This window comes from Bos grunniens, chromosome 5, assembly GCF_055505025.1.
Source record: "Bos grunniens cultivar Pamir isolate PY7600 chromosome 5, Bosgru_T2T1.0, whole genome shotgun sequence".
Lineage (NCBI taxonomy): Eukaryota > Metazoa > Chordata > Mammalia > Artiodactyla > Bovidae > Bos > Bos grunniens.
In genome coordinates this window covers 37,701,325-37,725,731 of record NC_141169.1, presented here as the reverse complement: position 1 = coordinate 37,725,731, position 24,407 = coordinate 37,701,325, and the positions used below count along the sequence as shown (strand labels likewise).

The following is a 24,407-nucleotide window of genomic DNA, read 5'->3' as shown; positions in this document are numbered from 1 at the left end:
TAAAACATTTCCCTTCCCTGGTGGCTCAGATGGTAAAGAATCTGCCTACAATGTGGGAGACGCAGGTTCGATCCCTGGGTTGGGAAGATCCTCTGCAGAAGCAATGGCAACCCACTCCAGTACTCTTGCCTGGAAAACCCCATGGACAGAGGAGTGTGGTAGGCTACAGTCCATGCGGTCACAAAGAGTCGAACACGACTGAGCGACTTCACTTTTTTAAAAACATTTAACCCCAATGAGGTTTATAACTAGAGAACTGTATTCTAAATACACACACAACTTTAACTGAATATAACCCCTGGTTATCTAAAACACCCTCATGGGGAAAAAAGCTTAATTTGTCTTCCAGAATTTAATTCAGTATCTTTAAAACATGATATGGTATGTAATTCAAAAAGAGAACACATATATGGAGTCAGATGACTTGGCTTAGTCTGAGTCGAAATTGCATGTTTATTCAAGGGGCTCTTCTTGCCTTCCAAGAATTTACAACCACAGACCTCCATGAAACTGCATATACTGGCTGCCATTGAACTAAAAATGTTTACCCAGGTAATTGTCATCTTCTGGTTTTCCAGAATAGCTGTGCTGAAGAATATCAATGTTTGTTGCTCCTGGGGGAATCTTTACAACGACATTATAACCTGCAATATAATTTTATACATGTTAACTTTCACAAAAAGCAGATGGCCCAGAGGCTAGTACTGCTGAGTAAAAAATCTGAATAGTATAGTCAGAATTAATTTCATTTTATCTCTGAAAGATGATATGTGCTTATTCTTTTTGAGTCAATGTCTTATACAAATTACTAAGGATTAACAAAAAGTGGTTGTTGTCTAGAAATACAGAGTTTGGGATTCTTAAGGTGCACTTCCTAATTTCTCTTACTTTTAAAATTCTGAATATAGAATAAAAATGAATCTAGTAATTTAGCTCCTGAACTACTTAACACACACATTAATTTTTAAATGTGACCAATACTGTTACATTTTATACTTCCTAATGGGGAAAAATACAGGATTCCAAATGCTATTCACAAATCCAGGAGATATAAAAATAGTTGACCATTGCTAGATGTTTACACAGACTCAGTGAACAGCAAAATAGTGAACGTTAAAGAGAAATATTTTTCTTAAGCTTTTAGGTTCCAGTGTAAGCAGGAATCTCCATAGCTATCCCCCAAATTTTACATTATTTTTTAAAGTCTACTAACAAATTGTCAAGAGAAAAGTAAAAAGTTTACTCTAGAGAAATGTTTTATGAGACCAAATTCAATAACACTGGCACTTCTCAAAATATGAGGAAACACTATATCAAATATACATTACATTACATATACAAATATACATTAAACAAGAAACATTTTTCCTGCACTAAAACCACTCATGTCACATCGTTTTCCAAATACTCTCAGGTTTTAAGTCAACAATTAATTCTGCTCTAGTGATATTATTCTAAGGTTTTCCTTTCTCTTACTAGGATTTTCCTCTTTCATTTAATATAAAAACAAAAAGAGTTGAAATTTTTCATATACATTACATTTTATAAATATGAAATTAACTTTAGAAGAGGAAGTTTTAAAAGAGGTTAAGTCTCATATGAGATTATCTTGTGTTTTCAGAGCAGCCTTATTTATTTATATCTCTTTAAGATATCACATTTAAATATAAGGTGATAAATGGTATGGTTATTCTGTATACATTAAATGCATACTGGTTGTAGATTATAAGCCTACAGAAATAATTTGACTCATGATTCTTTTTCACTACAAAATGTTCCTACCAGCTCCACTATTTATGTCTTTGCTATGCTTTTCAAGTATTCCAAGGCATTGCAAATATGACAAGATGAAAGCTAACACTAGGGGGCAGTAATGTGACAAATGCTGTTCAGAACCTGCACATGCATTTAATCTTTTTCCATTTGCAAACTGATTAATTCATAGCACAATTTTGCAAGGTTAAATTCTAATTTTGTGCATTCGGCTTTATATAGCAAAATTACTTTTCAGTGAATACAGACCGGATTTTGATAAATGTGTGCCACTGATGATAAAAAGGGATCAAATATATACGGTTTCCAAGAAATAAAGAATCATAACAACTAGAAAAATAATGTCAAATCATCTAGTAACTTAGATGCATAAGCATGACCAGAGTAGTAAATGTTCTACACTTTTCATACAAATATAGTGATCTAAATGACTCTGTTTTAATTGAATCAATTCTTACTACCTTAACTCTGTTCAAAAACAAGTGAATACAATTTGAAGCTGAACAATAAAACTGTAAAACATACATCATTTATTTTGCAAAGAAGTTTTAATGGGTTTATTACCATAAAATAAAAAACATTTCTCAGAAAATTTAATGGAAAATATCTGATATATTCTCATAAAAATTTTCAAGAAAAATGAAGCCATGGCCAAATATCAATTATATCTGTAATCCAGACTTACTGAAAAATCAAATGTAATGATAATTCCAAATTAACATTTAAGTTAACGGCTTCATCCTTCACCTTCAATCAGTTTCAATATATCATCAATAAAAAACAACAGATAGAAAATAAAAATAAAATAAGTAAATTAATTAAAAAAAAAGAGTAAAAAAAAAAAAAAACAACAGATAGGCCAGATCACACAGAAAGCATGTGGTTCAGATGATTAAAAATAATTGAAAGCAAACTTCCTGGAAAGATTATAAACATATACAATATAGATTGCAGAAGCAGCAGTAAAAACACTTCATTAACTGGTACGACAGGGGGACTATTTACACATCATTGTCAAATTGTACTGGATTTATTCTAATAAATGCACCTAAACTTTTTTTAAGAATTAAACTTGTCTTAAGCAGGTAAATTCATTAATTCAATCATACAACTTGTACAAGATTTAATTAATCATTTTGAACTAAAATACAGAATAAACAATAACAAACCAACACTATTATTCCTTAATGATATAGTCCCATTATTATATCCAAAGAGAAAACTGGAAAGAAATGCAAAGCTCACCATAATGTGCACTGTTGAAGACACCTGCCATTGTTCTGCAGGAGGAGTTATCCCCACCACACACACCACACTTGTCTCTCCTGGCCTTGGAGTTTAACACGTGATCACAGCCAGCTTGCTTCAAAATATAATAATTACAGTCAAGATTATTAAAATGACCAGCAAACCACTAACAGGGCTTTACGAAGTTCTTTCCAAAAACATTCTTTCAATTAACAGGAAATTCAATACAACAGGATTTTTTCAGAATATCTAATGATCTTGTTATATGTACACCGGTATTTCCACACAGCTGTTCACATGGTTGAAAAAGCAGTTTTTTAAAGGATCCTCTACATACTTCCTGCATCAAAATCACCTGGTGTGGGATTTAAAGATAGATTCTTAGATGTTCTTAAAAATTCCTGGAGGTTAAAAACTAAGAATCCACATTGTAATAAATATTGACAGTGATTCCTATTTCGATTATTTGAGAGTAATTCTTTAAGGACATGTGATTCAAATGGGACAAAAAGTAACACACTACACTAACTTCAAAAAGAGGTTGTTGATGATTTACTTTTTTTTTTTTTTTTTTAACTTATGACCTTAGAACTCTGGGGATAAACTGAGCATATCTGAAAGAAATAACTTACTTCCTTAAAATTAATATCCATCATAATAAAGTGTTTCAGAAACAAATGAGTAAATAAATAAAGGTGAGAGTACACAGTTTGACCCAAGGCTTTGAAAGAACAAATGCAGCTCTTTTCCACACAGATGGTGCCCTCTGCATACACTGCAGTAACACTTAGTTCTTTGGAACACTCTTTTAAATTTAGTGACCAGGAGAATAAGAAAAATTCATAGGCCTTATGACTTGTATTTACAAGGTAAATATTTCCAAAATGAAAATTTCATCCAGATATTTTCTGAAAGTAATATGCATCTTTATGTTCAGACATATGTCATATTTTCTCATTATATCTGACTCTCTGGGTTTAACTTAGATAAAACAAGTTTTCAGGCACCAAGTGCCCTTTTCTCACATTTAAAAGTCAAATAAAGTGAAGTGAAAGTCGCTCAGTCATGTCCAACTCTTTCCAACCCCATGGACTAGCCCGTGGAATTCTCCAGGCCAGAATACTGGAATGGGTAGCCTTTCCCTTCTCCAGGGGATCTTCCAACCCAGGGATCGAACCCAGGTCTCCCACATTGTAGGTGGATTCTTTACCAGCTGAGCCACAAGGGAAGCCCAAGAATACTGGAGTGGGTAGCCTATCCCTCTCCAGAGGATCTTCCTGACCCAGGAATCAAGCCTGGGTCTTCTGCACTGCAGGCAGATCCTTTACCAATTGAACTATCAGGGAAGTTGAAAGCTATTTCCAATCTGTAAGTTATTTTCAGCTTCTCTAAACATCTCATTAGCCCTTTGGGTGCAAGGCCTTTATCACCTAGGTAATAACAGATGTTTGGTTATAGGGAGAAGAATTGGTCCTATTAAGTTCCACTTAAGGAATGAGTTCACAAGATGATACTTACATTCTTTAGACAATATTCACTATCCTAGTTCTCAAACTCACCATCCATTTTTAGGATTGCCATCTGCAATTTACATGCTTTCATTCAGGGGCTCATCTGCTCTCACCTAAAATCCTGCCTGAGTGCATGTGTGCTAAGTCACTTCAGTTATGCCCAACTCTGTGCAATCCTTTGGACTGCAGCTTGCCAAACTCCTTTGTCCATGGAATTCTCTAGGAAAGAATACCAGAGTGGGTTGCCATGCTCTCCTCCAGGGGATCTTCCCAACCCAGGGATCGAACCCACATCTCTTATATCTCCTGCATTGGCAGGCCAGCTCTTTACTACTAGCACCACCTGGGAAGCCCTGCTAAATGGCCTACCTAACTCCAGTTTCCTAACAACTCAGTACATTCTGAAGATTTTAACATGCAAATCAAATCACCCCTCTTGCTTAACTCCAAATCCTTGGATCTTCAAGGACTTCGGAAAACACTTTCACCTAACAACCATCAGCTGGTGGCCACCTCCAACCTTGGTCCCTTACTTCTTCACCTTCCTAAAACTTTCTTATCCTAATAATTAGATCCACACTCACACCCTGCATGAGCCTTCCCAAATCCTTTACCCACTTCCCCATAGACTAAGACACGCCATCTACAATGTCCATATGCCACCTTGCAGATAAGCCCACAGCCCTGTGTGTGCACCCATCTCCCCCACAGATCTGTCACCATGTCAGAGGCGGGTGTTCTTTTCTATCCTTTCATCTCAGTGACTAGAACAGTATGTTGTATTCAGAGTGTGTGTGTGTGTACTCAGTCGTGTGTGCACTCAGTCATATCTGACTCTTTTCAACCCCGAGGACTGTAGCCATCCAGGCTCCTCTGTCCATGGGATTCTTCAGGCAAGAGTACTGGAGTGAGTTGCGATTTCATCCTCCAAGGGATATTCCTGACCCAGGGATCAAAGCTGTGTCTCTGTGTCTCCTGCATTAGAAGATAGATTCTTTACCACTAGTGCCACCAGGGGAGCCCAAATAGAAATTTGGTAAAAGTTTGTCGAATGCATATAAGTAGGAGAATGGAAAGAGGGTGGGAGGATATCACCACTTCCAACACAGAGGGAAAAAGTGTCGCCACAGAAGGTCACGTTCAAACTAGCGAAAGGACTTTGCATTCCTTGGGTCCTGAGACATCTTAGGAAGTTGACTTCATCCCTCATCTTGATTTTGAGCACCATAAGCAAAACAAAACCAGCAAACTCATCTTACTGCTTCGTGAGTCACTCCTGACGGCAAACAATAGCTCCTAACCATGTTCCTATAGACAGCAGGGTAGCAACAAAGGATGCTGCACTGAAATTCATAAGAATGTATATCAAGTTGCAGAAGTAATATGTGGCTAGAAAAATAGAAGGAAAACAGTATTCTGAAAGTCATTTTAAATGCAGTAATTTTACTTACCCGACACAGGCCTTGAACACAGATGTCATTTGTTTCAGTTCCACAAGGAGTACCATCGGCAACCCTGTCCTTCAGTTGGTAGAAGCTAGTGGTTCCAGCCACCCGACAATAGAGTTTACAACGATCTTTTACAGCAACTGTAAGAAAAAGTCAAATTTGGGTGGACACGAACACAGCTGTGTGTTCCTTTGTCTCAAAACTGTTCACAGCAAAAAAACATTCTAATTACTTACTCCCACTGTACTTTGGAAGCCACCTCACGTTAGGGGAGAGACCATTGATGTTGAAATGTTTACCATCAAAATCAGAGCACTGCTTCTCACGGAAGTCTTGCTTGCCTTTTGGACATGAATCAGTGTTACATGATCGAAATTTCATCCTGCGGCCCACACAGTACTTGCCTCCGTTTCTTGGCCTAGTCAAATTCATTACAGTTTAAAGCACATCAGTACAAGGTTATTTCTGCCATTTCATTCTAAAACTGTTCCATCCCTTTCCAGGATCTGGAAAACCACTGATGTCCCACTAACACTTTTTGTTTTTAACAGAAGTACGTAACATGATTGGGAAGCAACTCTGTGGTTAAGGAACTATAGAAAATCCATTTGAACATGGACATTGTGGCCCGGAGGGCAGAAATGATGTCTTATTCACGACTAGATTAACTAACAAGGAACTAATGGTGGGGATTTGTTTATTCATTTTGGAGGCAAGGAGACATATAGAGTGAGCCCAAGATGATCACAAACGAAGATGACACCATGTTAAAATTAAAAAGAAGTATATATGACTCTTTGTTGTGTATATCCTACCTATCACTCAGTTCAAAGAATTTCATGGTATCAATCTATAGACATCCAACGCCATTTCAATTTATGTTGGAAGATTAAAAACTTATATGAAGACTTTCAGCATAATTCAACTATTTTAAAATTCAAATAAACTAAGTCATACTCTATTCATACAATGTCATATTTCTGCATTAAAAATTCTTTATTTATATCTATAATAAGAGAGCCATTTTTAAAAATTTTTATGGAATGCCTAAATTCTTTTAAATAGTTTGGTGAGCAGGATCTGTGCTTCAGTACTTATTCAAGCTAAGGACACTGAAGCAACTATAAGATGAAAATAAGAAAAAGAAAATATGACATGACAAATTATACCAAACAGTAAGAACCGGTAACAAAACTACCTATTTTACCCAGGAAAACCAAAGCACAGTTGAAAGGGGCCAGGCTCTTTCAACAAAAGCACAGTAAAAGTAAAAATGCCATTATATTACTGTCGTTATTTGCAACTATTTCTCAAATTTACACTAAATCAAAAAAGAAAGAAAATGGCTGTCTTAACTCAAATTCTTAAAAGTATTTTACTTTTTTTTTTTTTTTAAGGTCTGAATCTACCAAGATAGAGAGTAATATGGCTTAAAGTATTCCAGAAGTTTTCTGAATCTCAGAAACTTACAGACTGACCTCCAGTTTTAGAAGTGAATGAAACTGATGTTTACTTTCTGGTGCCTTGAGATAATCTTAATTTACAGTGACATAAAAAAGACATACTCGGGGCGATTACAGAGCCTGCTTGTGCTTTTGATTCCACCTCCACATGTTCTTGAACAAGAACTGTAAGGTCCCCATGGTCCCCAATCGCCATCTACAGGACGTGTTTCCATTTCTTTATTTACACATAGCCCATGGTGGCAATGCTATGAAAATGACACAAAAAGAAATGATTCGTGTGTTATCTAGTTAGGACATCACAGTAATAATAACAACAGCAGAAAGACCAGTAGAAGAAAATGCATACAACTTTAAGCAGAATGTTATCAATTCAGAAATGAAATTACATTTGATACTGTTTTGTGAATATTTCCTGAGTATATACTGAGTAACTGCAAACAAATCAACAGAATGCAAAAAAGAACAGGAAATTTACTGTGCTTATGAGAGCTGAAGTCTCACTGGAGAGGGAAGACCTATACCTATGGGGAAAACTTAATAATGGAAAGTGTTTTTGAAAAAGAAGCAAACAAATATTTGATTAATATGGTATATAACCATGTTTCTACCTTTTATGCAAAGGTATCTATCACTCTCCTACTCTTTTGGCTAACTTTCTACTCTATCTTACTCAAAGTCTCAAAGATCACTTTGTTTCTTGTTTTCATCAAGAAAGTAGAAATCTACAAAAGAATGTGTCCAAAATGTCCCACAACCTCTTCCACCCACCCAACACCCAAAATCTCCCACCATCCCTTCTGCCCAGTACGCAGCCTTCCTGCCCATTAGTAGATATGAAAAATCCAAAATCAGTCCCTCCATCGTGCACCTAATCTCATCTCTTCTCACCACTCCAGCAATTCTCCCATCTGTCCTACATCATCACTGTTCCAGTTGCCACTATATGAGAGCTAATCAAACTGTAGTCCATGCACAGATGCTGGTCTTTGAACTAGTCACTGTCAACTGGGAGAAAATGAGTACAGAAGATGAAAGTAAGCATTTAGAAACTTTCAGAAGACTTAGAAGATTTTGACCGATTAATTTTGTTTATTAAAGTTAATAATTATAAAATCAGCTTATGTTTTATTTTTTAATATTTATTTATTCATTTATTTTCAGCTGTGCTGGGTCTTTGTTGCTGGTCATGGCCATTCTCTGGTTGTGGTAAGCAGGGTCTACTCTTTGTTGCAGTGTGTGGGCTTCTCATTGCAGTGACTTTCTTGTTGTAGAGCACAGGGTCTAGGCAAGCAGGCTCAGTTGCCCTACGGCATGTGGATTCTTTCCTGACCAGGGATCAAACTATGCCCCTGCATTGGCAGGAGGATTCTTAACCACTGGACCACCAGAGAAGCCCTGTTCTATTTTTAATTGTGGTGAAATTCACACAACAAAATGTACTCTTTTAGCCATTTCTAAGTGTAGAGTTCAGTGGCATTAAGAACATTCACATTGCTGTGCAACCATCACATAGAGCTCTTTATCTTCCCAAACGGAAACGCTGCAGCCATTAAACCTGGCAACCACCACTCTACTGCTTCTATGAATTCGACTGCTCTGTATATCTCATATAACTGAAATCATACAGTATTTGTCTTTCTGCACACGTGCTAAGTCATTTCAGTCACGTCCGACTCTGTGCGACCCTATAGACTGTAGCCCGCCAGGCTCCTCTATCCATGGGATTCTCCAGGCAAGAATACTGGAGTGGGTTGCTATGCCTTTCTCCAGGGGCTTTTCTCAAACCACGGATCAAACCCTGTCTCCTAAGTCTCCTGCATTAGCAGGCAGGTTTTTTACCACTAGCGCCACCTGGGAAGCCAATTTGTCTTTCTAGGACTGGCTTATTTCACTTAGCAATATGTCCTCAAAGTTAATCCATGTTCCAGCATGTGTCAGAATTTCATTCCTCTAACAATTGAAAAATATTCCATTGTATGTATATATCACATTTTCTTTATCCATATATCCACAGATGGACACGGGTTGCTTCTACTTCTCAGCTATTGTGAATAATGCAATTCTTTTGGATATATACCCAGAAATTTTTGTGTTAGGTCACATGTTTCTATTTTTAATCTTTTTGAGGAACCACCATGTTGTTTTCCATAGGAAAAATTGGCTCACACTTGGAATGTCTTTCTTCATTTCATTTTTACCATTTTGTACAATAGCATGTTTATAAATGACCAGAAATATTTTAAAAAGAATACTAGTCCTTTACGAGAGATAGTTTGAGAAGTACTCCACTCATTCTTTTTAAACAAAAATATTAGATCTCATTTCCTTCAGCACTTATTGTCCTATTTTTCCTTCAAAGAGTTGTCTTTGTTCGTGGTCTAACTCTCTCCACCTCTTCTCTCTCATTACCCGACTGTGCTGCCACTGCTGCTAAGTCGCTTCAGTTGTGTCTGACTCTGTGCAACCCCAGAGACAGCAGCCCACCAGGCTCCCCCGTCCCTGGGATTCTCCAGGCAAGAACACTGGAGTGGGTTGCCATTTCCTTCTCCAATGCATGAAAGTGAAAAGTGAAAATGAAGTCCCTCAGTCATGTCCGACTCTTCATGACCCCATGGACTGCAGCCTACCAGGCTCCTCCATCCATGGGATTTTCCAGGCAAGAGTACTGGAGTGGGGTGCCATTACCTGACTGTAGCCAGAGGCTTTCACATCCCACTTTCCATGAACCTGCTTGTGTGTACATCACCAGTGGCCTCCAGGACACCATGACCAGTGGCTAGTTCTCAGTCTCTGCCTTCTTTGCCTTATATGACATAGCATGTGACATAGCTAATCATTCTTCTTATTTGATACACTTTTTCTTCTCTTGGTTTCCAGGACTCTACCCACTCTTGGTTTTCTTTTCTCGTTAATGATTTCTCTCTGCAATTTCTTCTTCTTTCTAATCTCTTAATGTCTCTGGGCTCAGACCATGGTCCTCTAGTCATCTGTTTCATCAGTCACTCCCAGTCCAGATCTCTTTCCTGAACTCCAAACTCAATGGACAGCTGCTTCCTCATTTTTGTTTCAATGTCTAATAGCCACTTCAAGGATAGCATATCCAAAGTTGAACCTGCCCCCTCAAAATCTGCTGAGTGGATCTCAGTTATTAGCCAAATACATAGTCATCTTATCTCTTCCTCCTCTAATATTCCATAGCTAATACATTAGCAAATGCTCTAGTTCCTTTAAAAACATATATAAAGTTGACTTTTAATCATCACCTGATTTGAGCCACCAACATCTATTTTACTCCAACAGCTCCCTGAGTACATCTCCTCCTTGTCTACTCTTGGCCCTTAGAGTTTAGTCTCAAAAGTTGTCAGAACAGCCATGATCCTTTTTTAACATAGTTTAAAAATTAAGTCAAATTAGGTGACTCCTCTGTCAAGTCTTTCAATTATCTCACTCTGAGTAACACAAAATTCTCGTAACACCTGAAAGTTTTTCTAGTAATTCCCACACACCTCTCTCTCTCTCTCTCTCTCTCTCTCTCTCTTTCTCTTCATTCCACTCCAGTCGAAATGTCATCTTTGCTCTTCCCTGAACACTCTAGGAAAATTCCAGATTTAGAAGTCTGGCTATTCCCTTTGCCTGGAGCTCAACTCCCCTGCGATGTCCTCATAGCAAACTCCCTCACTTCCTTTAAAACAGCTCATTAGGCAACTTCCCATAAGATCACCCTTACCATCATATTTTAAATTGCAAATCTGCCCTCTCCTATCACACAACATCTAATCCCTTTTCTGCTCTATTTCTCTTATTCATGGTGCCATTATATTGTTCATAATACTGCAGTATCCAACTAGAATATAAGCTCCAGGACAGGGGCAGGGATCATTCCTCTTTTGTTCACTGATATATTCTGAGCACCTAGAATAGTATCCGACATGTAGGAAGCCCTTGACAAATTTTTGTTGAATGAATTAATCCTATAACCAAGATTATTATCAGAAAAAAAAATGCTTTGTGCCCTCCATTAGAACAAATCATTTAATATGAGAAAGCCATACTAGAAGTGAACAAAAACAAAATCTCAAAATAAAATATACTGTGTGCATGTAAATTTTGTGGGCATCTTCCAGAAATGTTTAAATAATCCTGGCACATTTCCTTTTTATTTATTTGTTTCTGAAGGAACAGACCATGAAAAAGAATGCTATGTTGTTCATTGTGCAGTAAAATTAACTCATTGTCAGATGGGTTTAGCATGTCTACATGCAAATAGATTTTCTACGAAAAGCATTTAACAGACATCACCCACGTAAGATAGTCACAAGATAAAAGAACTAAAGGAAAAATTATAGGATATTTGTTTAAACTTTCCTTGAATAATAGGACCTCTTAATACTCAATATGGCTAATGTATAGGGACTCACTATTTTCAGTTAATTTTTTTAAAGGGAATTTATACCTAGCATGATTTATATTTTATGCCAAATGTCACCTCTACTTTTAATCTACATGGGTTTTAAAGTAGGTCTTGGTATCTCACCATATTTACCTGGACTTCAACAAACCCATACTCTTCATACTGTCTCATTGGGGAAATAGTTAAGTGAGCTAATAAAAAAAAAAAGATGCTCAAAATTGATAATAATTAAGATAATACAAGCCAAAATAAGAATTAAACTTTATTTCGTACCCCCTAGAATGGCTAAAAGTTTGTTAAGGCTAACAAAATAAATTGGCAGGGAATACAGAACAATTCAAACTTTCTTATATTGGTTGGTGAGTCTAAAATGGTTCACGTACTTTGGAAAATAGTTTGGTACTTTCTTATGAAGTTAAACACACTCCTACCCTATAACCTAACAATTTACTCTAGAGAAATACAAACATATGGCCACAAGATTTATATAAGGATGCTCACAGTGGCTTTATACATAAAAGCCCCAAACTTGAAATGACCCAACTATCTATCAACAGAAAAACGGTAAACAAATTATGGCACAGCTGAATTAAACTGCAACATAAAGGAAGACGTATTGATGCACACAATGATATGAATAAAATTCAAAACCATCATGTTGAACAAAAGAAGCTTGACCCACTAGCTCCTAGCCAAGAGAGAGTATACTAGATAGTTTCATTTACTTTAAAATAAAGAACAGACAGGAGATGGGGCAAAGATAGTGGGCCCTGAGCTCACCTCCTCCTAAGGACACACAAAAATTACAACTATTTATAGAGCAACTATCAATGAGAGTGACCTGAAGACCAGAAGAAAAGACTATAACTAAAGATATAACGAAGGAACCACAACAAGTTGGGTAGGAGGAAACATAGTGTAGTTAAGACCCACACCCCTGGGTAGGCAACCCACAATCGAAAGAATAATTAGAATTACAAAGGTTCTCCCAAGGACCCAGAGGTCTAAACCTCACAGCAGGCTCCCCAGCCTGGGAGTCCTGCACCAGGATCACGAGCCTCACAGTGTTTGGCTTTGAGTGCCAGCAAGGCTTACTTTCAGGAAAGTCAGAAAAATGTAGGAAACAGAGACTCCACTCTTAAAAGGCACACACACACACAAAATATCACATGCTTCAAGACTTAGAGAGGAAGCAGAAATTTGAAAGAAGCCTGGGTCAGACCCATTTGCTGATTTTGGAGAGCTTCCCAAAAAGAAAGAAAGCATCTGGGCCTCACCCTGGTAACACAGAAGCTGACAGAAGGCATTTTAGGGAGCTCATCCCACCACGAGGACACTGGTACTGGCAAGCACCACTTTCACTCCTGCTAGCTTATTAGCATCAGGACCTGGCCCCACTCACTAGCTTGCTGGCACATACTTTGGGTCACCCCATGGCAAGCAATTACCTGGGAGGGAACACAGACCCATCTTCTAGCCATCCAGTTGCCATAGGACCTACTGAGACCCCAGCCACTCCAAAAGCTGGTCTTGACCACCAGAGGGCCCAGGACCCAGCCCCAACCACCAGTGGATCATCACTAACCCCAAAGTTCCAAGAGATTTGCAGCCAGCCATCAAAGAAGACTCCATCCAACAGGGGGCAGGTACCAGCGCTTGTAACCCCTGGGCTCCAGCCATACCACCGGCTGGCCCACACTGACTCTGGGACCAGCAGGGCCCTGAAGTCAGGAACCCAGACCAGGTTTAGCCACCAGTAGATCCGATCAGTCTTAGGGCTTCCTGGGCCTTAGCCTACCCACCAGGAAACTAACACCAGCTCCAGGACATCCCAGGTACACAGGGACCCCAGAACCCAGCTCCATTCGCCATGGGCAACTACTAGCTCTGAGGCCAGATTCAGCCACTAGTGGGCAGGGACAAGCACCTGGATTCCCTGGACCCCACAGACACCATTCCTGGGAACACCATGGCTCCATAGCCAGCTGTGTAAAGACCTGGACCACCCATCAGGAGGCCATCAGCAGGCTGGCACTAGCTCTGGGACCTCTTGGGAACCTCAGCCAACTGCCCTGGAATCGAGGTCCAACCACCAGTGAGCCAGCACCAAGACCAAGCATCCACTGACCATGCAGTCAGCCACATCAGGACCCCATCAAACCTGCAAGTGGCCAGCAGTCTCCGCACAAGACAGAATCTGGCAGTCAATAAGACCAAGAAGACTGAAATCATATTGAGCATCTTTTCTGACCACAGTCCTGCTGCTGCTAAGTCACTTTAGTCGTGTCTGACTCCGTGTGACCCCACAGACGGCAGCCCCCCAGGCTCCCCCGTCCCTGGGATTATCCAGGCAAGAACACTGGAGTGGGTTGCCATTTCCTTCTCCAGTGCATGAAAAGTGAAAAGTGAAAGTGAAGTCGCTTAGTCATGTCTGACTCTTCTCGACCTCATGGACTGCAGCCTGCCAGGCTCCTCCGTCCATGGGATTTTCCAGGCAAGAGTACTGGAGTGGGGTGCCATTGCCCTATTAAACCTGAAATCAACTACAAGAAACATTTTGCAAAGAGAAAACTAAGACACAGTGTGAAAGCTAAACACTGTGCTACTAAACCACCAATAGGTCACTAAAGTAAAAAAAAAAAAAACCCTGGAGACAAATGAAAACACAACAATCTAAACGATGTAATGAAAGCAAACACAGTTCTATGAGGAACATTTGTAGCATCACAAGCCTACCTCAGGGAAGAAGAAAAATCTCAAATAAACCTTATACCTCAACCTTGTACCTAAAGGCACTAGAATTAAAAGAACCAATGAAACTCGGTGTTGGTAGAAGGTAAGAAATTATAAAGATCAGAAAGAGAAGAAATTAATAAAGTAGATAACAAAAAAAGAATAGAAAAGATCAAAGAAACTAAGAGCTGATATTTGAAATGATAAGCAAAATTTATTATTTAGATCCATCAAGAAAATAAGAGAAGGCTAAAACCTGGTGGCTCCGTGGTAAAGAATCTGCCTGCAGCAGAGGAGATATGGTTCAATCCGTGGGTCAGGAAGATCCCCTGAAGGAGGGCATGGCAACCTGCTCCAGTATTTTTGCCTAGGAAATCCCATGGACAGAGGAGCCTGGCAGGCTGCAGTCAATAGGGTCTCACAGAGTCGGACATGACTGAAGCGACTAAGCAGCAGCAAATCAATCAAATAAAAAATGAAAAAGAAGTTACAATTGACACCACAGAAACACAAAGGATCCTAGGAGATTACGATGAACACTTACATGCCAATAAAATGGACAACCTGGAAGAAATGGATAAATTCCTAGAAATGTACAATTTTACCTGATTGAATCAGGAAGAAAATGTAAAAATACCAGTTTATGAACTTCACTAGTAATGAAACTGAAACAATAATTTTAAAAACTCCCAACTCTTGAAAGTCCAGAACCAGATGGTTTCCCAAGTGAATTCTAACAAACATTTAGAGAAGAGTAACACCTATTTTTCTGGAAGTGTGAAAGTCACTCACTCATGTCTGACTCTTTGCGACCCCATGGACTATACAAGTTTGTGGAATTCTCTAGGCTAGAATACTGGAGTGGATAACCTTTCCCTTCCCCAGGGGATTTCCCAACCCAGGGATCGAACCCAGGTCTCCCGCATTGCAGGCAGACTCTTTACCAGCTGAGCCACCAGGGAAGCCCATTCTTCTCAAACTATTCCAAAAAATTACAGAGGAAGGAATGCTCTGGAATTCATTCTACAAAGCCAGCATCACCCTGATAATGAAACCAGACAAAGGTATCACAAGAAGGAAAATTACAGACCAGTGTCACTGATGAACATAGATGCAAAAACCTTCAACAAAATATTAGCAAACTGAATTCAACAATACATTAAAAGGATCACACACTTGACTAAGTGGGATGTGGAGGCCTGGCGTGCTGCGATTCATGGGGTCACAAAGAGTCGGACACAACTAAGCGACTGATCTGATCTGATTGTTCAATATCCACAAATCAATATATGTAATAGATCACATTTCATTATCATGGTGAACCCAGTCACTTCACATCATGTTGGCAGATTTACATAAGTTTATCACTGATGCTAGAATGGAAAAGATGCAGTATGATTGACATTTTGTCTTAGAGATACAATGTATTTTAAAACACTAAAACCAATAAAGTTCTGAAGAAACTTAAAACTTTCATTTATATTTATCTGAATTTTTAGGAGAAATGTATACAATGGTAAATCCTTAAATTTGGGAGTATTTCAGATATTTTCTGAAATACTTATGGCTAGACACATTTTTAATAACAAGACTATAATATGCTTACATAAGTAAATGTCCATGTAATTATGTAACTATAATATCCATCTGCTTTATCTTGAAAAAAGGATAAAATTGAAATTCTAGTTCACTTGAAAACATACATTAAACAAATACAGCAAAAACATTAATTCAACTAGCAGAAGAAAATATGACGGTGAATAATGAAGAGTGCTGAAACACAGAGCAATCACATCCTTGGATAATCTCTTGATACAAAACTCACCCTTCGAGAAAACCTACCATCCCAGGACCACAGTTTGTTCCATCTGCCAGTGGCATGTGTTGAGTGCGACAGCCCTTGTGAACTCCTTCTGCACTGGTACACCAGAGACGCCTGCATTGTTTCTGCAGAGTAATAAAAGGCAGACAAGCAAGAGTAAAAATAACACTACAACAACCAGATCAATTCAGTATCATGCATTGATTTATACATTGATCCTAGATACTTCCTGGTTTCATGGTCAGAGCTGGAAATAATCAGTAATAATCTTTTACTAGGGCTTCACTGGTGGCTCAGACAGTAAAGAATCTGGCTGCAATGCAGGAGACCTGGGTTCGATCCCTGAGTCAGAAAGATCCCCTGGAGAAGGGAATGGCTACCCACTCCAGTATTCTTGCCTGGCAAATTCCATGGACAGAGGAACCTGATGGGCTACAGTCCGTGGAGTTGCAAAGAGTCAGACACAACTGAACAACTAACACAGATACACATAATAACCTTTACTAAGTCAGTCTTGGTCATCAATTTTCCTCTAAACACATAAAATGGCAACATTTAGTTTTTAAAAAATTGGATTATCATCAAACACTGAACAATGGAAGAGATGACTTGGAGTGAAGCATTCAAAATTACTGAGATACTTCTCTCTCTTTGCAAGACATTTTTCTAAGGGATTTTTTGTTGTTAAATGTTATTCACAAGGAGTTTCCAAAAGTCCTTTTGATCCAACAGTGGAATGTATGAATAATGTGCATAGAAAAACTGTATAATGTATCTTGGTTTCCTATTTTGTAAATATAATGCATACTTTCAATTTTTGAACATAGGGTTCTGAAGTTTTCACAAGATATGAAAATCCACAGAGGCTCACAGGAGCTATGCCCAAAATAATCCCTTTCTTTCTTTGAATTTAAATTCAGAGTTCATTCAGTATCCAAGTCAGTATGAAAAAAAAATGTATTTTTTTTATAAAAAATAATTGACGTAAATCTTCCCCTCTTCAGAGTGGATATTTAAAGACATAAATAATTGTCATTTTAAATTTAAGATTTTTTTTTAATTTTATTTTTAAACTTTATAAATTGTATTAGTTTTGCCAAATATCAAAAGGAATCTGCCACAGGTATACATGTGTTCCCCATCCTGAACCCTCCTCCCTCCTCTCTCCCCATACCATCCCTCTGGGTCGTCCCAGTGCACTAGCCCCAAGCATCCAGTATCATGCATCGAACCTGGACTGGCATCTCGTTTCATACAAAATAAATAAAAAAATAAAAAATAAATTTAAGATTTTAGGAATAATATTCACTATATGCAGTATGCTTTACATGTCCCTGTGCTCATTGTTAAGTACCTTTCATTTATTCATACATCCATTCATTCATTCATAAATCATTCATGTATTCACTCATTCAACCATCAGTAAACATTTGTTTTTTTGGCTCCTATTATACAACAGATCTGAACTAAATCCTTGGAGTATATCTTTATTTAAATGAATGAACAAGGTGAGATTCCTGGTTCAATGATCTTCACAATCTAATAGTATAGTAAGCAATTTGGCAAAGGTCTGCACAGGATTGAAGAAAATGAAATGAGTATTCTGCTTGGGAAAGCAAGGCATGGATTCACCAAAGTATTGACATTTATTAGAACTAAATCCTAAATTTACCCCCAAAAGAAGACAAAATCTTGGCTACAGAGTCAATAAAAATGTCAACTCAACTTTTTCAGAGGTCAGTGTTCATTCCAGTCCCAAAGAAAGGCAATGCCAAAGAATGCTCAAAGTACCGCACTATTGCACTCATCTCACACACTAGTAAAGTAATGCTCAAAATTCTCCAAGCCAGGCTTCAGCAATACATGAATCATGAACTTCTGGATGCTCAAGCTGGTTTTAGAAAAGGCAGAGAGGAACCACAGATCAATTTGCCAACATCCGTTGGATCATCGAAAAAGCAAGAGAGTTCCAGAAAAACATCTATTTCTGCTTTATTGACTCTGCCAAAGCCTTTGACTGTGTAGATCACAAGAAACTGTGGAAAATTCTTCAAGAGATAGGACCACCAGACCACCTGAACTGCCTCCTGAGAAATCTGTATGCAGGTCAGGAAGCAACAGTTAGAACTGGACATGGAACAACAGACTGGTTCCAAATAGGAAAAGGAGTACATCAAGGCTGCTATTGTCACCCTGCTTATTTAACTTCTATGCAGAGTACATCATGAGAAACGCTGGGCTGGAGGAAGCACCGGCTGGAATCAAGACTCCCAGGAGAAATATCAATAACCTCAGATATGCAGATGACACCACCCTAATGATAGAAAGTGAAGAAAAACTAAAGAGCCTCTTGATGATAGTTAAAGAGGAGCACGAAAAAGGTGGCTTAAAGCTCAACATTCAGAAAACGAAGGTCATGGCATCCGGTCCCATCACTTCATGGCAAATAGATAGGGAAACAGTGCTCCAAAATCACTGCAGATGGTGACTGCAGCCATGAAATTAAAAGACGCTTACTCCTTGGAAGGAAAGTTATGACCAATCTAGACAGCATATTAAAAAGCAGAGACATTACTTTGCCAATAAAGGTCCATCTAGTCAAGGCTATGGTTTTTCCGGTGGTCATGTATGGATGTGAAAGTTGGGCTATAAAGGAAGCTGAGCACAGAAGAATTGATGCTTTTGAACTGTGGTGCTGGAGAAGACTCTTGAGAGTCCCTTCGACTGCAAGGAGATCCAACCAGTCCATTCTGAAGGAGATCAGCCCTGGGATTTCTTTGGAAAGAATGATGCTAAAGCTGAAACTCCAGTACTTTGGCCACCTCATGCGAAGAGTTGACTCATTGGAAAAGACTCTGATGCTGGGAGGGATTGGGGGCAGGAGGAGAAGGGGACGACAGAGGATGAGATGGCTGGATGGCATCACTGACTCGATGGACCTGAGTCTGAGTGAACTCCGGGAGTTGGTGATGGACAGGGAGGCCTGGCGTGCCGCAATTCATGGCGTCGCAAAGAGTCGGACATGACTGATCAACTGAACTGAACTGAAAGATAATTTTTAAGTATCTAACAAAGTGAAAGTGAAAGTTAGTCACTCAGTTGTGACTAACAAAGAGTGACTCTTTGCGACCCCATAGACTATAGTCTACCAGGCTCCTCTGTCCATGGGATTCTCCAGGCAAGAATACTGGAGTAGGTAGGCATTCCCTTCTCTTGGGGATCCTCCCAACCCAGGGATCAAACTTGGGTCTCCCACACTGCAGGCAGATTCTTTACCATCTGAGCCACCAAGGAAGCCCATCTAAAACAGCACCTGGCGAATAATAAGTATTCAATAAATTATAGTTTCCCTTTTTTAAAAACCTCTTTCTGACAAACACCAAATTTTTCTAATATTTAAAAATGAAGATAAGTTCAGCACACTACCTGTCCAAGAGAATAAAGTACATTTTGAAATATATCTTAACTACAACTTTATGATAGTTTTCAAACAAAAGAACATAATTTTCCTTACTAAATAGGGACACACTTGTGATCCAGGACCAAACATAAGCTCACATTGCTTGTTTACATCATACATTAATCCAGGAAGCTGTGAAGATAGATCATATATTCTTCCATTTGGTTTGTCAAGGAGGCATTCCCCATGACCGGTACTGCAACAACAACAGGGAACAAAATATTGTGAATACACATGGATGTATTTCAGTAGAAGATTCTTTACCACGTTTTTCTGTAGCTCTGCATTTTCAAAGAGAACATCAGTATTTTTTCATAATTTAAAAACCAACTCACATCAAAGTCAATAAGAAAACTTCACAGTTTATAAAGGACTTATTCTATGTGTTTGTTCTCATTTAATCCCCACAACTGCCTTAAAAGTAAAATTTTTTTAAAAGAATAGTGAAAAATAAAAATGCATCAAATATAATGTTTAAAACATGCATTCCTATGTTGATCACACTACACTTTTGGTCTGCTTTGCTATCCAACAGGAATGCCCTATATCTAATGTCCAATCTGTCAAAATGTAAAAAGTAACATTTTCAGATCATCTGAGAAAGTTCCTTTATAGTTGACAACAAAATAAAGGAATTTCAGAAAGTGCTATGCTGTCTCTGTCTCAAACAGATTTTCTTAGGAAAAGAATATAATGCAGAGTAAAGAATGCCAGCTTTGGGACTTTGCATTTGGGTGTCACCACTTTCCGAATTGCATGGTGTGAACAAGTTAGTCAGTCTCCCTGGGTCTAAGACTTCTCATCTTCAAATTGAGAGTAGAAATGGCTGCCTTGCAAGTTGCTATTAAATGCATGATTTAATATCTTTAAAGGAGCTTGCAAAATAGTAGATAGTGGCAAAAAATGTGTATTTGCTACTCCTAGTTTGTCAAGTAATATATAGTATATAGAAAACTGTGAAAATGTTCAGCCATTCCAATTCAGTTAAAAGTAACCATTTGTTAATTTGAAATAATTAGAAGAAATATTTTGGGGGGAATTTTTTACTGGCTAGAGGGCATAATAAATTTTGTCCCCAAAAAATGAACATGTAACTTTTAAAATACCCATTGGCAAGAATCATATCACCCCTTCCAAAAATAAGCATACCTACTGGTATTTTTAATCAGTGCTTCAGTCAGCAATCGAACAAAGCCATATGCTACCATGTACAGATCAGCAACTATGTGCTGTGCTTTTAAATCAAGTTCCCATACAAGGATAAATAATCACTGCTAATCATAACTAAGGGATACATTTATAAATATATATTCCAAAAGATGGTTTCATTCATTCCCATAGTTCTCACAGAGATAGGTAAGTGAAACTGTATAAATAGGTGATTAGAATATGTAGTAGAAAAAAATCAAACAATATTGTGTTTACACCAAAAGATTACCTGGAAAGAGTTTGGCTTTGCTTTTAGAACCAGTTTCAATAACTAGGATAGAAACACCATTTGGATAAGTCGGGAAGCAGAGAAATGTAGGAGATGAAGAGGCAAGGCCAGAACAATCTGAATCTGAGCTAGCAATAGCCTCCAAAGGACAGGTAAACCCAGAGACTCCACAGCTCTTTAAGGAACTATTTGGAATATTCATAATTTAACTTCAGCTATTCTCTGTTCTTCAAGGACACCTCAAACTTGAGCCACTCAAACTCCTCTCAAAATATTAATATCAGTTTCTGAAGATATTCTAATACACAAGGAAGCTTTGATTCCCATTTAGCATCCCCCAAAGAAGGAGTTTTTATCGTAACAGGAACCCAAATTAAAAAAAAAAAAAAAGCTCTGAATTTAAATCCCCCACCAAAAAAAAATATAGTTAAGAATGAAATAATAAAACTCTTTGTCTTTAAACATCCATTTGTACAGTGGAAGCAAACTTATATTTAAGCAATAAAAAACTCAACAGAGATTGAACTATTCTAAAAGAATACACATTTCAAACTTTATAATCTAATAAATGTTCAATTATGTAACTAAAGTAACACGAAATCACTTACTCTAGGAATTCAGTGATATATTTCTGACTACATTTTGACCAGGTCCAAGGACTTGTGTGGTAATTTAAAGTTGGAGCCATGACATGATACTGATGTTTAATTCCAGTTTCCTTACATTTAAAACTATCATCGTGTGGAACATTAAATCTAAAAATAAAAATAAACACTTAAAAAAGAATAATGAAACGTATACAACATTAGAAACAGATCTCTTACTTTATAATATAATCTAAAATGTAGATCAATCTGATTATATCAGGATTTGTACTCTTGATCTCTTCATAAAGTACTGAAATGCTAGGGTTACCTTCATGTTTAGAAGTGCATGATGTTTAAAAAATAGTAGATTATAACTCTGATCAGTAGCACAGTCTGTTGCTTTGGTATGTGAATTTCAACAATCAAATTCTTTGGATTCTGGCTCACCTCATCACAAGATCAACACAGCATTCACATAAAACAATTATAATTTCCAACATGCATACCCAAGGCAATGTGTGTGGAAAGATTAGGTAAAGGCTCTACCACAGTAACTTCCAGACTACTGACTATCACTACAGAATTAAAAAACAAAAAAAAATTATTTAATTCTTAATTCCATATCACTTTATGCTTTCTGCCTATTTCACATGAAACAGCTTAACTGCTCTTTTTGGTTTATAATCATAAAGCAATTACTGATAGAACTGGAATAGTAAAATATTCCCAAATAGCCCCTATTTCACATGAAACAGCTTAACTGCTCTTTTTGGTTTATAATCATAAAGCAATTACTGATAGAACTGGAATAGTAAAATATTCCCAAATAGCAATCAAATCTTTACAAGGGCAATGACATTAAATTGCTGGTCAGCAACAAATTCTACATATTTTTTGAGGATCCCAGTAAAAACTACATCTAGAAGGGATATTGAAACCACTTGATTCAGTCCTTACCTGTCAAAATTTGTACTTAATATCAGTGTTTTAATTAAACTATTTACTGATATTCTAAACACACCTAAAAAGTTTCTCAGGAAGAAAATAAAAGGTAGTATCCTTTGCAAGAATACTGTACTAGTTAGCGCCCTTGGTAACCAGCAAACACTGCCTTCAGGATGTTACCGCAATGTATGATATACCTCCGGCATGCTGCTGAACCTGCTCTACTTCAGCAAACACATACAAATCTGAGTGTGCATTTGGTGGGTGATCATGAGATATAACTATGCTACAGGGAACTGAAGAGGAAATAGTTTAATAAAAATCATCTCTGCCTGAAATTATTCCAGTTGAATACTCTAAGGATGTCAAGGCATGACCAGGAAAAGACAATGGAGTTCAAGAGAAGCAGCTCCAGCTTCAATTCCTTATTAGCAAATAACCAAAAAATCAAAAGAGTACGGTGGGTACATTGGGAATCATTTTTCAGAGGATGAATTTCTAGGGATTTCTGACTTTCTATGGGAGCTTCACAGGTATCACGGGAAATCATGGCCTCCACATTCTTAGAGCATAAAACCCCAGCGGAATTTTTAATAATATAGGAACAGATGGGAGAATTCCAAATGTTTACCAAAAAAAAAAAAAAAACCTATAGATCTGGGAGAAAAAGTTTTAAGAAAATATTTCAGTGATTAAGAAATTCCCACAGACCACATACTCTGTTGGGGCTCTGAGCAATAAAAGCAAGAAATGAATTGATACTAGAAATATTTGGGGGAGTTCCCTAGAACCAGGGGATCCTACAGGCCCTCCCATAAGACGGTAGAGCACAGTACCTGGTCATGCATAGGATAACAAGGGATAGAGGCCAGAAGTGCTTGTCATATAATCCAATACAGTAAATGAAAGAAAAGAGTTCCAAAGTTCTAGTTCTTTGCTTAGTCTGTTGATCTGTGTAGCCTGTCTGACCTAACATAGATCACAAAAGAGCCAGAGTTAGCATTTCAGGGGTTAAAATTACACTACTAATATTTTGTAAAGATATAAAGATGCTAATTACTCAGTTGAAGACAGAATTGTAGACATTCATGCAATGCTACGTAGAAGGCACACTACTGACGTGACAGAAGGTACTTACACATGACCAAGCTCATGGGCTATGGTAAAGGCAGCACTGAGTCCATTTTCTTCACTAATAGAGCAGCTCCGTAAAGGATCACACAGGGTACCTAATTCTGCTAAACCTGAAAAATTTCATATTTGTATTTCAACAAAATGGGGAATAGCAGAATCATAAAGAAAGCACTAAAGCATGTATCATTTGGCATTACTACTTAGAAATAAATGCAGAGTTGACTGCTAATATTGCACAGATGTTTTATAAGGCAAAGAAAAAAAAAAAGAACAGAATGATTTTCTGTAGCTGAAACCATATACTTTTACTGAAGAAAATAATCCAAAATATAGGATAAGCAAACAATTTTTTAAAAGACAGGAAAAGGAAAAGGCCACAGGAAGAATGAAATTTTAGGCCACGTTAGTGTTATTAGTGGAGAAGGCAATAG

The 24,407-nt window shown here is 37.8% G+C and overlaps 1 protein-coding gene across 4 annotated transcripts in view; it reads right to left on the bottom strand.

Moving 5' to 3' along the window:
- Nucleotides 1–24,407, bottom strand: part of ADAMTS20 (ADAM metallopeptidase with thrombospondin type 1 motif 20) — a 216,930-nt gene that overhangs the window by 114,744 nt on the left and 77,779 nt on the right. The window contains exons 8-17 of one of the 4 annotated variants that reach the window (XM_086399838.1): nucleotides 23,981–24,086; nucleotides 23,679–23,811; nucleotides 21,919–22,065; nucleotides 19,927–20,068; nucleotides 16,433–16,537; nucleotides 7,546–7,691; nucleotides 6,217–6,398; nucleotides 5,984–6,120; nucleotides 3,019–3,136; nucleotides 549–644 (exon numbers count right to left, since the gene is read on the bottom strand). In XM_086399838.1, coding sequence (XP_086255964.1) covers nucleotides 549–644; nucleotides 3,019–3,136; nucleotides 5,984–6,120; nucleotides 6,217–6,398; nucleotides 7,546–7,691; nucleotides 16,433–16,537; nucleotides 19,927–20,068; nucleotides 21,919–22,065; nucleotides 23,679–23,811; nucleotides 23,981–23,996 — 1,222 coding nt within the window. In that variant the 5' untranslated portion in view covers nucleotides 23,997–24,086. Of the gene's footprint in view, nucleotides 1–548; nucleotides 645–3,018; nucleotides 3,137–5,983; nucleotides 6,121–6,216; nucleotides 6,399–7,458; nucleotides 7,692–16,432; nucleotides 16,538–19,926; nucleotides 20,069–21,918; nucleotides 22,066–23,678; nucleotides 23,812–23,980; nucleotides 24,087–24,407 lie in introns of those variants that run through there. The other 3 variants (XM_086399839.1, XM_086399837.1, XM_086399840.1) reach the window with 3 other exon arrangements.